The 15,776-nt window shown below is 56.4% G+C and overlaps 4 protein-coding genes across 4 annotated transcripts; 1 reads left to right on the forward strand and 3 right to left on the reverse strand.

The window, feature by feature from the left end:
- Positions 1-636: 636 nt before the first annotated feature.
- Positions 637-4,784, reverse strand: pmd1-4 (Leptomycin B resistance protein pmd1; the record flags this gene model as incomplete). Its single annotated transcript, XM_036638261.1, has 3 exons — positions 637-2,867; positions 2,915-4,180; positions 4,235-4,784. The coding sequence occupies 3 exons, from the start codon at positions 4,782-4,784 to the stop codon at positions 637-639; spliced, it is 4,047 nt and encodes a 1,348-aa protein (XP_036495747.1).
- Positions 4,785-8,643: 3,859 nt separating this feature from the next.
- Positions 8,644-9,690, reverse strand: FICD (Adenosine monophosphate-protein transferase FICD; the record flags this gene model as incomplete). Its single annotated transcript, XM_036638262.1, has 1 exon — positions 8,644-9,690. One exon carries the CDS (start codon positions 9,688-9,690, stop codon positions 8,644-8,646), a length of 1,047 nt encoding a protein of 348 aa, XP_036495746.1.
- A 2,064-nt stretch (positions 9,691-11,754) lies between these two features.
- saraf (Store-operated calcium entry-associated regulatory factor) lies at positions 11,755-12,669 on the forward strand (the record flags this gene model as incomplete). Its single annotated transcript, XM_036638263.1, has 1 exon — positions 11,755-12,669. One exon carries the CDS (start codon positions 11,755-11,757, stop codon positions 12,667-12,669), a length of 915 nt encoding a protein of 304 aa, XP_036495872.1.
- Positions 12,670-13,073: 404 nt separating this feature from the next.
- Positions 13,074-15,681, reverse strand: BRE1 (E3 ubiquitin-protein ligase BRE1; the record flags this gene model as incomplete). Its single annotated transcript, XM_036638264.1, has 5 exons — positions 13,074-13,247; positions 13,301-14,907; positions 14,958-15,018; positions 15,074-15,217; positions 15,550-15,681. The coding sequence occupies 5 exons, from the start codon at positions 15,679-15,681 to the stop codon at positions 13,074-13,076; spliced, it is 2,118 nt and encodes a 705-aa protein (XP_036495744.1).
- Between the last annotated feature and the right edge of the window lie 95 nt (positions 15,682-15,776).

A 15,776-nucleotide genomic window follows, 5' to 3' on the forward strand; every position in this document is an offset into this window, starting at 1 on the left:
CAGATTACCATCTATTATCGAGACGGGAGGATGGCCCCTCATCTTGCTAAACATCTCTTCCGACTCGGAAGATAGATGTTTTATATACCAAGCAAGGCCCATAGGTGGATGGCCATCCTGAGCCCACATACTGGTCTCTGTCAATACACCCCGTCGACACCTGCCATAAAACATTACATGTCATCTAACAGTCTTCACAATGCAAAAGGAGAACACGATCATCTTGAATGATTGGAATTATGTCTATCTGACCACCGTACAAAGTGGGAGGGGAGTCTACTTTCTCAACCCTAGACCATTAAAAAAAACCAAAGGCTACAGCAAAAACACGTTGAGATCATAAATCTCTTTCTTCTCGTGTGATCGTCAACAGTAAAAGCCCCCCTTTTGTGAGCAAAGCGTAGTAGTAGTAATCTGTCTCACGATTGAGACAACGATAGGTATCATGGCCAAGTTCTATCTCCCGCCATCTTGCCCCGGAAAAATTCAACAAAACGCCAAAACAATGCAGAAATAGACATGGATCGAGGTCTTCGATCCGGATATCTCAGGAGACAACGCGATGGGGGACCTCCGCTGGCATATGCACTTTTGTTCTTTTTCTTTCTTTCCTCTCAAATCCACACTCTAACCGAATCACCGGTTCTTCTCCAGCGACTGGAGGTTGACCAGCTCGGCGTAGCGGCCGTTCTTCTTCATCAGCTCGGCGTGGGTGCCCTGCTCGACGATGCGGCCCTGGTCGAACACGTAGATGATGTCGGCCTTCTGGATGGTGCTCAGGCGGTGGGCGACGGCGATGGTCGTGCGGCCCTTGGCGGCCTTGTCAAGGGCGGCCTGCACGACGTGCTCCGACTCGGAGTCGAGCGCCGACGTGGCCTCGTCGAGGAGCAGGATCTTGGGGTCGCGGATGAGCGCGCGCGCGATGGCGATGCGCTGCTTCTGACCGCCGGACAGGAGCGCGCCCTTGCTGCCGACGACGGTGTTGAAGCCCTCGGGCAGCGAGACGATGAAGTCGTAGATGTTGGCCTCGCGGCAGGCGTGCTCGATGGCCGCGTCGGTGACCTCGGAGGCGGCGCCGAGCAGGATGTTCTCCTTGATCGTGCCCTGGTAGAGGGTGGGCTCTTGGCTGACGAGGGCGATGAAGGAGCGGTACTGGTTGACGTTGAGGGAGCTGATCTCCTTGCCGTCGATGTAGATGCCGCCGGACAGGGGGTCGTAGAAGCGCTCGAGCAGGGCGATGGTGGTGGACTTTCCGCAGCCGGACGCGCCGACGAGGGCGACGTACTGGCCGGGGTGGATCGACAGGTTCAGCCCGCGGAGGACGGGCTGCTCGGGGCGGGTGGGGTAGCGGAAGTGGACGTCGCGGAACTCGAGCGTGCCGTCGACGGAGTCGAGGGAGGCGCCATCCTCGGACCAGGTGTCGATGGTGGGCTTGCGGTCAAAGAGGATCTTCAGCTCGTTGGCGGCCTGGTGCGCCTTGCCCATGTCGGGGGCAAAGGAGAAGATGGAACCGGCAGACTGGGCACCGAAGATGACGGCCGAGAAACACACAAAGAACTGGAACATGTTGTACTCGAGGTCGGCAATGAGAGTACCACCGTACCAGAAACCGAGGGCGAAGGCCAGGAACATGAAGGACTGCGAGGCGGCGAAGAGCAAGCTGGACTTGAGGATGGAGATCAAACTCGCGCGCTGTTGAACAGCCAACGAAGCCTGATACTGTTGGATGACATCCTTCTCGCGAGTGAGCGAGGCGACAGTGCGGATGGCCGAGATGGCCTCGGACGCGTAACTGGCAGAGTTGGAGTAGGCGGTCTTGGAGCGGCGCTGGAAATGCGCGAGCATCCAGAAACGGAAGAAACCACAGCCGATGAGGATGGGAATCGTCGCCGTGCAGACCAAGGCCAGCTTCCAGCCGATGGCGATAGCGAGAGCCAGAGCAGCAATCAGAGTGGTAGAGACCATGAGCAACGTGCCCAGAGTGACACCGCTGAGTCCGGCAAGATGGGTCGTCTCGGTCGAGAGGAAGGAGGTGAGCGCACCGGCAGTGTTCTCGTCCTTGTCGAAGAAGGAAACGTCTTGGCGAAGCATGGTGCGGAAAGCGCGATCTCTGACGCGGTGAACCAGTCTCTCGGAGCACTTGGCGAACAGGATACCCTGGATGACGAACGCGATGAACTGAACACCAGCAAGCATGAGGTACATGGCGCTCCAAAAGTCGGAATCCTTCTTCATCTGGTGGGCGTTCTCTGGGGTGACGGGGACGGAGAGGGTCATGATCTGCTTGGCGAAGAAGACGGCCTGGGTGGGGTTACCACCACCGCAGATGATGGAGAAGAAGAGACCGACGAGCATCAGGTGCCATTCCTGCTTGTTGAACGAGCCGATAAGCTTGATCAGAGTCCAGAGGCCGTACTTGACCTCGCCGTCTTCCTTCTTGCCCTGGAGAGCAATGCTGGACAGGGACTTGGTGGTGTTGGTACGCGCGAGCTTGGCGGCAATGTTGTCCTCGGGGTCGGGAACGAAATCGCCCTTCTCGGAAACGCGGGACTTCTTGCGGATGAGCTCGTCGTCTTCGGCGTCAATGGCGGCTTCCTCCTCGGCATCCATCTCATTGACGCGGGCAATGTTCTGGGCGCTGACGAGGTTGTAGTAGGCTCCCGACTTCTCGAGAAGCTCGTCGTGCGTTCCCTGCTCAACGATTCTTCCGTTGGACATGACGACAATGTTGTGGGCATCCTTGATGGTTGACAGACGGTGGGCAATCGTGATGGTGGTGCGGCCCTCGGAGGCGACCTCGAGAGCTGCCTGGACCACACCCTCGGACTTGGTGTCAAGAGCGGAGGTTGCCTCATCGAGAAGGAGAACTGGAAAAGTTAGTAGAATTCTTTGTCATGAATCCAGGGAAACTCACTCTTTGGGTCGGACACGACGGCTCTGGCGATGGCGATACGCTGCTTCTGGCCACCAGAGAGCAGGAAACCGCGCTCACCGACATTGGTCTCGTAACCCTCGGGAAGACCTGTGATGAAGTCGTGGGCATTGGCCATCTTGGCGGCGTTCTCGATCAACTGGCGCTGCTCCGCCTCGCCGGCGTTCTCGTGCTTAGTGCCGATAAGTCCGTACCTGATGTTCTGATAGATGGTGGTGCCGAAGAGAGTGGGCTCCTGGCTGACGAGAGCCATCTGCTGACGCAGCCAGCGCAGGTTCAGGGTGCTGATATCGTGGCCGTCGAGGAACACCTTTCCGCGGACGGGGTCGTAGAAGCGCTCGACGAGACCGACGATTGTACTCTTTCCAGAACCAGATGCGCCAACAAGAGCCGTCGTCTTTCCAGCGGGAATGGTGAGGGTAACATCCTCCATAACAGTAACCTCGGGGCGGGACGGGTAGATGTGCTTGATGTTCTCGAGGCGGATCGTACCCTCAAGCTTCTCAATCTTCTCGCCGGCATCACTGGACGGGTCCAAGGGAGAAACACGGTCGATGGTGTTGTAGATCTTGGCAGCCGCAGCGATGGCGGTGGTGAAGGCCTGAACGTTGGGGGCAACGTTTCCAAGGTTGAAGGCACCGATCATAATGGACATCATGATAATCAGGATGTTGGACAGTTTGATACCGTCGTCGATGAGGAACTTGCTTCCCTGCCAGAAAGCCAGACCGTAGTTGAGGTACAGAATGGTCATCATGAGAGCAACCATGACACCGATCGTAGCCTTGACCTTGTAGCCGTAAAACTCGGCCTTGGTGAGATGCTCGTCGTACTGCTTCGCCAGGCGGTCCTGGGTGCCGAAGGCCACGGCGTTGCGAATGGAGCTGATGACCTCGTCGGCAAGACTGCCTCCGTGGGCGTAGGACTCGATCGACTGCTTGCTGTACTTGACAATAAAAGATGAAGCACCTCCCATGCTCAGAAGCAGCGCCACAACGGTGGACAGCAGAATGAGCGTGAGCTTCCAGTAGTGGATGAAACCAATGACAAAGGCCGAGATGAAGGTCGCAATTGCGGCCAAGGTCAGGCCGACCTTTTCGGAAATGCCATCCTGGATCAGGTTCGTGTCGGCGGTGATTCGAGTTGTGACCTCTCCAGCGCCCAGCTTATCGAAGAAACCAATGTTTTGACGCATGCAGCTCTCGAGATAATGCTCGCGAATCTTTGCGCTAATGTGCTCTCCCGTGTCTGATTCGGCGTGTTAGATATAAGCTTGCATCCTCCCGGCAGGGGTTCACTTACAAATGAAGCCGACGGTGGTGACATACTGCGCCACGAACACACCAATGGCGAGGTAGACAAAGTACAGAACCAAATGGGCCATCTCGCTCTTGAATGTGCTCTTAGCGTCGTCGGTGGGCGGGAATTCGTTAAAGTAGTTCTGGAAGGTGCCCTGCAGGTTTCCGAAGATGACGGTCATGAGCGGCAGGGCGGCGCCCACGGCGATGGACATGAGGGACGAAACGGCGAGGATGAGGAGATCGTTCGTGGAGGAGTAGCGGTACAGGGTGAGCATGCCGGCCTTGATCTCGGGGGTGGTGACCTGGCGCTTGAGGATCGAGGCCTCGTGCTCGGGGAGGTGCTTGTAGGGGTCATCGTTCGGTTCTTTGGGCGCAACGACCTTGGAATCGGCCTTCTCGAGGGCGACGGACTTGGTCTTGGGCTGGCCAGGCGCATCCACCTCTGTCGACTCGCCGTTGGAAGAGGCTCTGTCGGAGGAGTGGCCGCCGTTGCTGGGGGCCTTTTCGACCGCCGGCTTCTCGCTGACGGACTTTTCGTTTTCGGGGGCCATGTTGGTGGGTGTAGGCAGCTCCTAGCAGAGCCGAGGAGAGCTACCGTTGGGGGGGGATTATAAGAGCGCGCTCGTTGCGCGAGAGTGCGCCGCGCGCAAGCTGTGCGGTTGTTTCGTCTGAAGCAACTTGGGAGGCGCAGGCGTGTTGCGGGCCGAAAGTGGTGATGTCGTCGTCGCGAGTTATGTAAGTAAGGGCAGGCCGAGCTCGAGCTCCGAGTGAGTGGGACGGGACGGCGCTTATCGCATGCGGTTGATGGTTTGTTGGCTTGGCGACGGCGCCGAAAGGTTGAATTGTTGCTCGCAGATATGCTGCGAAACCCCAGACCAAGTCGGGAAAAAAGAAAAGGAAGAAAAAATGGCAGTAAGAGTGGTGGGAGTGGAAGAGGGCGCGGCGCAGATGGCGAAAGCCAAGAAAAGATTTGCAGCGATCGGGATCGTCCTTGAGGATCAAAGAAGGAACCGCAGCAGGCAAACCAAATCAAATCCAATCAGCAGGACGGCCGAGAATGAGAGAAGAGAGAGACGATGTTCGCTATCGGCAAGGTAGGGCGTGTGCCTTCTTCTTCAATCATTAATAAAAACAAGAGTGAAAACAGAGGCGTTTCCGCCCGGGGTGCAGGCCAGGATAGGGATTAGTGGTACGGATAGTATGTACTTTCCGTATGGGCCTGGATGCTGTAGCTGGGCAGATACGATTAGGCGGAGAGGAAGAAGAGCCCCTGCAACCCTGGCCAGGACAGGACTGGGGTGGGACTTTTGAGATATACCCTGCCGGTGGACGGAGCTGAACTGGGCCGACTTTGGAGTCTTCACCCTGGGGTGGACCACCGTGACCCTCCTCGGGTCGGGGCAGCGAGGGGACACTCACCCTCGAAGGCCCGGGGTCGACGAGTAGGAAGCCAGCAGCACGGAGAAAGAAGGCGGCGGAATGCAGCCGATCCGTAGTCTTGCCCACGCGGTAAATCACCTCGCACTTTCTCAGCTGCCCGAACTGACACTAGCCTCCACTGTTTGCGCCGCAATCCAACAAGAGTCATAGTCGGCCTCGTCATACGGCCATGCAGACGTCGTAACGGTCGTATCTTACTACTTCTTCTGCCTAGGTGGATGGATGGCTTACCTGGCGGATAGATACACTGCATCTTCGACCTGATGACCCGCTCCGCTGGTTGAGTAAGACTTTGAAGATACGCAAAGAGCAATCACACGTACTACGGCAGACCGTAAGGCGCAGCTCTGACTGCCTGCCCGGTGAGATAGATGGGGAAGCGATACGCAGTATCTGATGTGAGGCGCATCCGTTAGCCTCTACAGGACAAGCTATGCGTACTTGCTTAGTATCCGTACTTTGCTGCATTCTCCACGTCCGGGGTTGCGAGAAGTGCGAGGACCGGGGCCCGGGATTCAAACGGGCACATTAGCCACGTTGCCCATTGCTTGTCTGCCTGCTTTCCATCTTACTAGTCGAATTCTGGGGAAACCATTCTGTACTCTGTATTACCTGAAGTTGATATGTGTATCATCGAAAACACTGAGCATTGTCTTCAGCCGATGTCCATTGTTTGAATTGCCACCATCTCGCTTGTCTTCCAGGGGCCTGGCTGGTAGAACAACTGCTTGTGACAATTGACAATTGCCCGTTGGGGAGCGTATGGGTGTGTGGCCACACATGCGACGAAAAAAGCTGGTTCTGGCCCTCCTCCTATTCCTCCGCCCGTGGGTTGAAAGGTTCGTTGAAGAACAGACGGATTCAAGCTCCGAACATGCTCTCTCACTCGATCCGAGGTCCCAAGCGTAGGCGCCCAGAGACTTGGGTCTTGGACAGTGAACATCCAGGATCGACCACACAAAGTCCGCTCCGCTCCCTCGGACTGTCCTTGCCATCCAGTTTATCTCTATCTCTCAAAAGTATCCGTATGTGACGCACAGCATGTGGTAGAGTTGGGTGATACATCTACATCTCATGCGGTCATGACCAAAAAGGCGCCCAATAACATCACTCGCAAAACAACAAGAGTGACACAAGAAAAAAAGTTCCCCCGCCATCATATCATCATCCTCCATTTTTCCTTCCAGAAACAAGCAAAAAGCCACTAAGCCCGTCCCGTCTCGCCGCCCTCGGTACCCCCTTCCCGCCACCCTAGTCGAGTCAGCCAAACTAGCCGCACTCGCTTACCACCTCGCAGCACCGCAGTTGGGGCGGGCTCCTCTCCTCCACGCCTCTGCTAAGCTGAAGCGCTGCTTCTTTATTATTCCTGCCCCTCCCTCGGGCTTCTCGACTGTCCCGAAATCCGGTCGTCTTCATTTCCTGCTCTCCCCAGAGCTGGCCCGAAAGATTTCGCTTCCAGAACATCTGCGACAACCGGTGGGGTTTTTCGAATCTGAGATGCGCAAGCAAGTCTCACTCACTCATTCTTCTTACGTTGACACTGTCAAAAGATGCAACTTGAAAAAAGGGAACACAAATAGAAGAAAACCCCCTGGACTCAAAATCCCCCGGTGACAAGGTCCCCATCAGCATGCCCGTTTGCCTGCACAAGTACAGCAATCGTGCGCCGGCGATAACGTTGCTCTCGGGCCCGACGATGCGGGTGCGCAAAGAAAAGGAGGCTTGCAGGTTTGGCACTGGCACCAACAAGTCTAAAAGTTCCAAAGAGAGTCAGACCTGTCGGTGACACCTGCCTGTGCCACCAACGGACAAGACTCCGTCTGGGCGCTGGGCGTTTGGCGCGGTTACCAGCACTCCTCCTCTTCCCGCGTGGCCGTACCATTGCGACGACTATTGCCTCACCATCCGAGAAGAAAAGAACGCCTCTAATAATTGACATATGAATGATTGTCACTTATTGTCCGAAGGTCTCTCTTGCTGTACTGAGTTTGAGAGGGGTGTTGGTCTTCAGGAACAAGCTTTCAACCAATCACCCCCGTTCCTTTCCTCACGGACGGGACGATCTGGACTTTGGGCATAAGGTTCCCTCGTGCCGGGAAGCGGTGGGCTGCCCGCCAGATAACACCATCGTCTCAACATTTCGTTCAGCATTGTGAGGATATCGGGTGAGAGCTACTAAACTCAGGGACGAGGATGTTGCCTGAACAGCATCATCATATACTCAGAGGGGTTCTCACACAAGGCACTGCGATTTGCAGACACATGACACTGGGGATACGTGTAGATTACGGCGATACGCGGTGAACCAAATCAAAAAAGTTCGGATAAGCCTAAGGTACCTAGCTACGTACAAAAGTCTTCCAGAAGGGGGACAGGGGTTGAGGCCTTCCCTGTCAATCCCGGCGTGGCGTCCGCCCATCTAAGCGATGCAACAATCTAAACGGAAATGTAACATGTGCTAGCACCGAAGTGCTTGCTAACTTGGGACAAGTTACCACGCGCTACCGATCGCCACGAGAGAGAGTCACTCCATATCGAGTTCTTGGCGATTGGATCCGCCGTCGGTTTAGTGACAAAAAACAGGAACCATGATTGTCCAATCGCTTTTGTGCTCGCATTCCAATGCGAAGTTGGGCGCAAAGGAATGTACGAATGTACGATGTAAGCGACGGCGGGCAAACCGGCAGCGCTAATAACGACGGCAACGAGTCACCGAGACAACTGCTGACATCTCGGAAACATTTGTTCTATTATCAAACAGCGTGATTCACGGGGAGCGGCGTTGCATGGTGGTGATGAGGTATTACTCACATCAACTAAGAATGTATCGACAGAAGGTATCGAGATTGTCCGTTGCAAGAGCAGGTGGACAGTCACAGGCCGAAACTAGCTGGAATAGCTTCATGACTCCTTCCTGCCCTATCTAGTCTATCTCTGCTGCCATCCTACCGACCTCTACCACCACCAGCCTCAAGCGTCGCCGTCACCGCTCTTCCTCCTCAGATGACCCTTGACGAGCGCAAGTTGAGCCTCAAGCACCGCCGCCACAAACTCCCGCGGTCTCCCCTCGCAAGCGCCGCGTATCATACGGATATACTCCTCCCTCTCCAGCTCGCCCTCGGGCCGGAGGATCGCGGGCAGGTAGCCCTCCCGCGCCATGTAATCCTGCATGACCATGCGACTGACGCGCCCATTCCCGTCGGGGAGCGGGTGGACACTCACAAAGTACGCCGTCATCTGGCACGCCAGGACAAGCGGGTGAAGCAGTCCTGCCGCATGCTGCGCGTCCCGCCACGCAAAGAACCGCCGGACGCACGCCGGCACCTCCTGCGGGTACGGGAACACGACAAGCGGACTGCTCCGCACCGCGACCGGCAGCGTCCGGTATGCCCCCAGCGGCACCGGCCCGCCCCATGCCATGCCGTACGCGGTGGCCTCGGAGGCGGTGCCCTTGATCGACAGCGCCGCGAGGTCCCGCATCTCGGTTTCCGTGATGCCTGAAGTGTGATGCTTCGCGGTCGCGTTGTCGGCGATCCACTGCGAGGCGATGATGTGGTTCCGCAGCTCGGCCGTCGCGGAACACCCGTCCGGCTCCGCGAGATCGGGAAGCTTGCTCGACGGCATCGAGAGCATCCCAACAGGCCCGAACCTCTGCCCAAACTTCAACTGCTCAAAAATGCGGACCGCATCCACGACCTGTAGCGGGTTATGCTCGATCATGACGGACTGCTGCGCGTAGCGCGGGACCAGCTTGCTGGCGAGCTCCAGGAGCGGCAGCCTGCCTCGCAAGTCATCGATCCTCGCCAGCACACCGTTAAACTCCTGCTGCAGGTCTAGGTAGCCCAGCCGGCGGCTGTCGCTGGGCTGAAAATAGTCTTCCCATACCCTGCCCGAGTTCGCAAGTCTCTCGTACTCCTCGGATCCCTTTTGAAGGTTGGCGAAGGGTGCGTAGATTTCCTTAAGCTTCGCCTTGCGTGCAAGCTGTTCCCGCATGTGCTTCAAGGTCTTGATGTACATGGTTGGGATTGTGGGTTATTTTTGACTTTTCAACTGCCGGATTAGCAGTTGGTCAGTACGTTCGTCAACGTCCAGGCATGAGCCCAGTTGCTCCTGGTATATAAATTGCTGCATGACCTTGTGAGGTCCAGCTGGAGGAACCCTTTTAGTTGTTGAACTTTGCGATCCAAATGCCGATTACCCAACAAGGTTGTGAACTAACACTGAATAGCTCCTGGTATGGAGATGCTACTGTTGTTGATACTGCCAGTGCCCTGTCTCTGCCATTGCCTGTTTCTGCGTCGTTTATCTCGATGCCGTCCATCATCCTATGCGTCGCCTTCTCTCTTGATTCTCTTTCGGAAGTGTCATCTCCATTACAGCTACCATTTTCATCCTCTTCATCGAGTTGCCGACAACAAACTCAGTCTCCTTGCTGGCCCGTGACATCTTCAGCCCCAAACAGCAGCTGCCGCACACCAACGCCGTCTCGGTACCGACTCGCGGAGTTCCCAGCCGTCGTCCGAAAACCCCAAGTCAGCTTCGGACAAACTCTCCGGACGTCTCTACCAAAAGCCCTGGACCAAGCCAACCAAAGTCCCTCCTCCTGCGCAGTGCTGACTCGACAGGCGCGCTCACGTACAGCACGGCCCTCCAAAGACGTTGAGCGGCGCGGCAGAGGGAACAGAACCACACGCAATACATAAGCCAGGCAGAAGAATAGCCCGAGCTGCATTATCTGATCTCCGCAACGAACATTTTGCACCCACGATTCACATGTCCAGCACCACCGGGTCTCTGGTGGAGTTCCGCTGGACAGAGATCCTCTCAACGTTCCTGAACCCAAGAGCAAGAAGAAGGTGAACCACAAAAACTGCAAAAAGTGGGAACCTTACCGGCAGGCACTCCGAGACAAACGATAGCGAAAGCGAGCAGAACGACGATCGTCAGTCTAAAGAAAAGAAAAAAAAACCGGAGCAAACCCCCAAGACACGGGATTCCCAGAGAATTCCACGTCCGTAGGGATGGGAGACCGCGCGGCATTCCCGTGAGAAAGGGCTCGATGGGCGGGTTAGCGCTGTCAGCATCTCAGGTGCGACCTATCGGCCCCGACATGCCTACCCTGGACGTCGAGGGACAAACTGCCAAGGAAGAGGCTTGATGACCACAGCTCGGGGAATCGTTGTTCTCCGAAGAATTAAAGAAGAGCAAAAATCGTTCCCGCGCTGCAACACCCCGCTAAAAAGATGACAACAGGCAGATTGCCTTTCGGCTGTCTAGGTGAGAAAGGGGAAAGGGGGGCCCGTTAGCATGGAAAAGAAAGGGGACCCGTCTTGGCGATCTGCTGGGCCTACTATGTGCAAAGTGAAGCAGAGCAGTGACCATGTTCACGTCCAAAGGACGAAGCTTGGCTTTTTTGGCGTTGAATATCGTATTTTGCGTATGCCGATGCGATAATTTGCATGCATCTCGCAGCCTCTGTCTCTCCCTGGTTTTCGCTTTTTACAGAATTCCATGTTGGGTCTCTGATGTTCTCTCACTGCATTCGAGTCCTGATTCATTGGTCGCCAAGTCGAAGAGACGACGGCGGTGCTGAACATGCACAAAAGGTAGAATTATTACATAAGTTGAGTGCACCGCCACAGTAAAAATGACTCCAATCACACTCCACTACGTACATGTGGCGCACTGCTACTCGCCCGCCACACCTACGCCACTTCTTCACCGACGCCACGGGACCAATCCCATCGCGACCTCGTCACAGTCGCCTCCTCACAGCACCCCAATTACACCGGGCGAGGAGCCTACTCCCAACATCATATCTGTCCTTAACTTAACCCTCACTCTGCCTCACTGGACACATACTTCTCTATAATTCGGTCGACGTATACCAGAACACCACCCAGCCTAGAAAGGGAAAACCAGCTTGAAACCCTCTCACCTTCATGCTCTGACATATCGCCAACTTCCTCAGGCAACCCCCGCCACACGGGACACACCCAAACCCCGAGAAAAAGCGACCCCAGCGTCGCAACCAACGGGCACACTCAATACTCCGGCCCCCAAAGCCGACAAAAAAAAAAGATGCACCTCTCACTCACCCTCTCGCTGCTGCTGCCCCTCGCCGCAGCAGCCAGCAAGCCCAAGAACGCAATCCTCCTCTCCGACGTGCAATCCCTCACCCTCCGCGGCAACGGCGCCCTCACAACCCACCGCCGCGCGCCCGCCGCCCCGCAGCTCAAATGCCTCTCCGCAAAGCCCCTCTGCGACCTCTTCACCATCGACGTCATGCGCTGCACAAACCAGGGCGCCGGCTACAGCTCCGAGGACATCCAGTGGTCCTGCGTCGCCCAGCTGCCCGAGGAGCTCAAGCTCGGCTCCACGGACGTCATCTGCGAGGGCTACAGCTCCAAAGACGACCCGTACGTCCTCAAGGGCAGCTGCGGCGTCGAGTACCGTCTCGCCCTCACCGACAAGGGCGAGCGCAGGTATCCCGACCTGGGCCGCGGCGGCGGCGGCGCGAACGGGGATTTCGACATGAGCGCGGTTCTGTTTGGCATTCTCTTCTTCGCTGTCCTGGGCTGGATCGTGTACTCGGCGTGTGTGGCGGGTGAGCAGAACCGGAGGGCCGGTGGCCGGCGCCGCGGGGGTGGTGGAGGAGGTGGAGGAGGCGGCGGCGGTGGTGGTTGGAATCCCGGATTCGGCCCGGATAACAACGATCCTCCACCGCCGTACCCAGGGACGAAGCCCTCCGGCAGCAATTCGCAGCAAGGATGGCGGCCTGGTTTCTGGACCGGGACAGCAGCGGGCGGCGCTGCTGGTTACGGAGCGGGGTACTACCAGGGACGGAACGCCGCCAGAAACGAGCAGCGCGGCTGGGGCTACGACGACAACCAGTGGGGAGCTGGCCCGTCCAGATCCTCTACCACATCGTCCTCGTCTTCGACCTCTTCTGCGCGACACGAAAGCACCGGCTTTGGCTCAACCAGCAGAAGGTAGATGTTCGTCACAGAGAAGACAATTCCATAGAAATACTTGGTATGGATGGGTCAGTGGTAGGATATTCTAGACCTATCCTGTACACCCCAGCTTTCGTACATCAGTCCTCCTCTCGCCGGCCACCTGCTCTTGTGAAAACCCTCAAACGGGGTGAAAGTATGTACATACTCAGTCCAGGCCGTCTTCCATACACGTAAAAGTACAGCAATCCATCGTGTCCAAGTCAAACATCCTCTGGGCCAACCCCAAGGTATCATGCCATGAAACCCCTTGCTCTGCGAAACAAACTCCATATGGCACACAAACATGTTCGAAGTAGTCGAAACATCAGCCCGCGCGTCGAAAGCCCCAGGGCTCTCAAATTAAATGCGTCGGACGTCGAAGCGAAGCGGAACTGTCAAGGGCTAGTGGTGGACATTCATAACATCCAGCCGATCGAATGCCCGCGAACAGTTGGGGCACTTTCGCATGCGGTTGCTGATCCGGTCATCCACGCAATGGTGGCAGAACAGGTGACCGCAAGTCTTCAGGGCCGTGTCCTTGAAGTTGTTGCGGCAGACAGTACATAGTGCAAAGGTCTGTCATCTGTTAGATACTTGCATTCTTGAGCAGGAACAGGGGGGCAGCTTACTCTGAGCATTTCCTCTTCCTCCGACGAGTTGCTCAACGCCTTGCGTTTCCACTCGTCCTTGTCCTTCTGCACCATGTCTGCGCGCACCTTGAGGCGCTCCACCTCCGCTTCTTGAGTCGTCGTTCGTTCTCTTGCGGCAGCAACGGCCGCATCGCGGGACTTGACGAGGCCCGACAGTTCGTTGATTTGGTTCTTATACGAATCAGCGCGACGCGCAGCGTCGGAGCTGGTTGCCTCCATCTTCTTGTGTTCCGCCGCCATGGCCGCGTTCGCCTGCTTCAGGTCGGAGAGCTGCTTTTCAAGGTTGCTAATGAGAATTCTGTGCTGCGCCTCAACTTCCTTTAACTGCGACACGATTTCGGAGCTCTTGCGATGCTGGCTCCTGAGCACACCGAGTTCTCTATCCCTCATGTCGGCGTCCTTCTTTACTGCAAAGTACTTCTGGTCGGCCTTTTGCTTCTCAGCGAGCGCTGCTGCGACCCGCTCTTCGAGGGCGGTAAAGTCCATGACCTTCTTCTGTGCCAGGGTCATGGATCGCTTGTACGCTTGCTGTAGTGCCGGCAACTCCTTGTTGATAGACTCGAAATCTTGCTGCAGCTTCTTATACTTGGCCAGCAGTTCTTCGGCGGGCAGGGTATCCAGTTCGGGGTCCGGGTCCGCCATCTGCTGATCTTCGGGCTTCAATCGCTGCAACTCCAGCTCCATCGATGTGATTCGATCTTGTTGGGACCCGGTGAGTTCCTTGAGGTGCTGGTGCGCCTGCTTCTCCTCCCTTTCTCGAGTCTCCAGCATGTTCGCCTTGGCGTACCACTCGTCTCTAGCGGCTCGAATTCGGGTCAGATCCGCTTCGCGCTCCTCGACCTGTCGCTCCAGTTCTATAACCATCCCCTGCGCCTCATCATGCAGCTTGGTTCGGAAGGCCGTTCGCTCCGCCTGCAGCTTCTCGGCCTCCTCCTTGAGCTGCTTGTTCGTCGCTTCCAGATGGTTAACTCTCTTGATCAGATCCTCGTTCTGGCTCTTGAATTGCTTGAAGACATCGGTCCTAATGAAGTCTTCATCGGTGAGCCCCTCGCGTCGCGCCTTGAGCGCCGAGTTCTCCTCCTGTAGTGTCTTGATATCGGCCTGCGCAGCCTCAAGCTGCTCCTTTTGCTTTGCGACGACCGCCGATGCCTCCTCGAACTTGATCAAGGCCTCGGCGGCATTGCCATTGGCTTCAGCGTTGTCGCTGCCGTTCTCTCCTCCAGCGGCCGTCGGCTTGGCACTAGCAATGAACTGCTGCTCGAGCTTTTGTACTTGGGCGCTCTTAAGTCGGTCCATGCGCTTTTCCGCCTTAAAGAATCTCAGGCTGGCCTTGTTGAGATCCTCTGATAGTTGTTCATTTTCCTGGTTCGCTCGGTCGAGCTTCACCAGGTAGTCCTTCTGTTGGGCGAGAAGGCTATTCACTCTAGTTTCCAGGTCGGCGATGTTTGGCGTTATTTCACCTCTGGCGCTTGCGATCCGGTTAATGACTGCTTCGGCTCGCTTCCTTATGTCCGCGGTGGTGTCGCCCAGGTGCCGTTGGAATTCTTCGTTATCCTTAAAATGCGTGCTAGTAATGTATGGGGGGCCTGGAATTGTCAGCAGCAATCCGCGTCGATCCGATCACAGGCAAACCTACTGGTTGGGCCTGACGGTGGCGGTAGCGCAGGATCCACGAGCTGTTCCATCTCCTCCAATACCTGCGACAGTCAGCCCCAGCCACACGAGTCACAAGGGATTCAATCGAAAACCGACCTGCTTCCACCATGCTTCGATGATGCGGATGTGATCCTCCCGATGGTTGAGGTTCTTCTGCAACTGCTCGACGCGTGACTCGAAATCGGCTTTTTCCCTCTTTGTTTCCTGCAGCTGCCTGTATATGGCGCCCTTTTGGTAATTCTGAAGTCACTTCATCAGCTTCGGGCCCTTTCCATGTATTTCGCGTCATGCGATCGTCTCCAGAGGCAGATGGTATGGGAGGGAAATCGGATGCGTGGTGTGGTGGAAGACAGGGAGACGGCATCGTCTTCAGCCAGCCTCGTCGCCCTCGGCCGCTGACCGAAAGGCCATTCCAGACCAGTCGACCGCGATCCGCCAGTGTTGGGCGTGGCTAGGGGCTGTCGATGATCGTGATGTCGCGCAGCCATTGACGGCAGAAGGGGGTCGCGTAGGGGTCCATTGATTGTTGAGAAAACTTGATGTGTTGGGAAACCGTGTCTCGTGACACTTACCTCGATCCAATGCTCCTCGGCGGTATCGCCGCTGTCACCTTTGGACTTGCTTCCATTGACGGTTTGGTGTCGCTTGCTGGGAGGAGCGAGATCCTCAGCGGTGCTGATGGGAGGTCTCTTCCTGTCCTCCATCTTGGATAAGGTGGACGGACGCGGAGAGGCAGTCGGGGCTGAAGTCGCTACAGGCATGAGAAAGGCAGAGAGAGAGGCTGAGACAGCGCGAGCAA

The sequence above is a fragment of the Colletotrichum siamense genome (genome assembly GCF_013390195.1).
Source record: "Colletotrichum siamense strain Cg363 chromosome Unknown KSG_Cg363_contig04, whole genome shotgun sequence".
NCBI lineage: Eukaryota > Fungi > Ascomycota > Sordariomycetes > Glomerellales > Glomerellaceae > Colletotrichum > Colletotrichum siamense.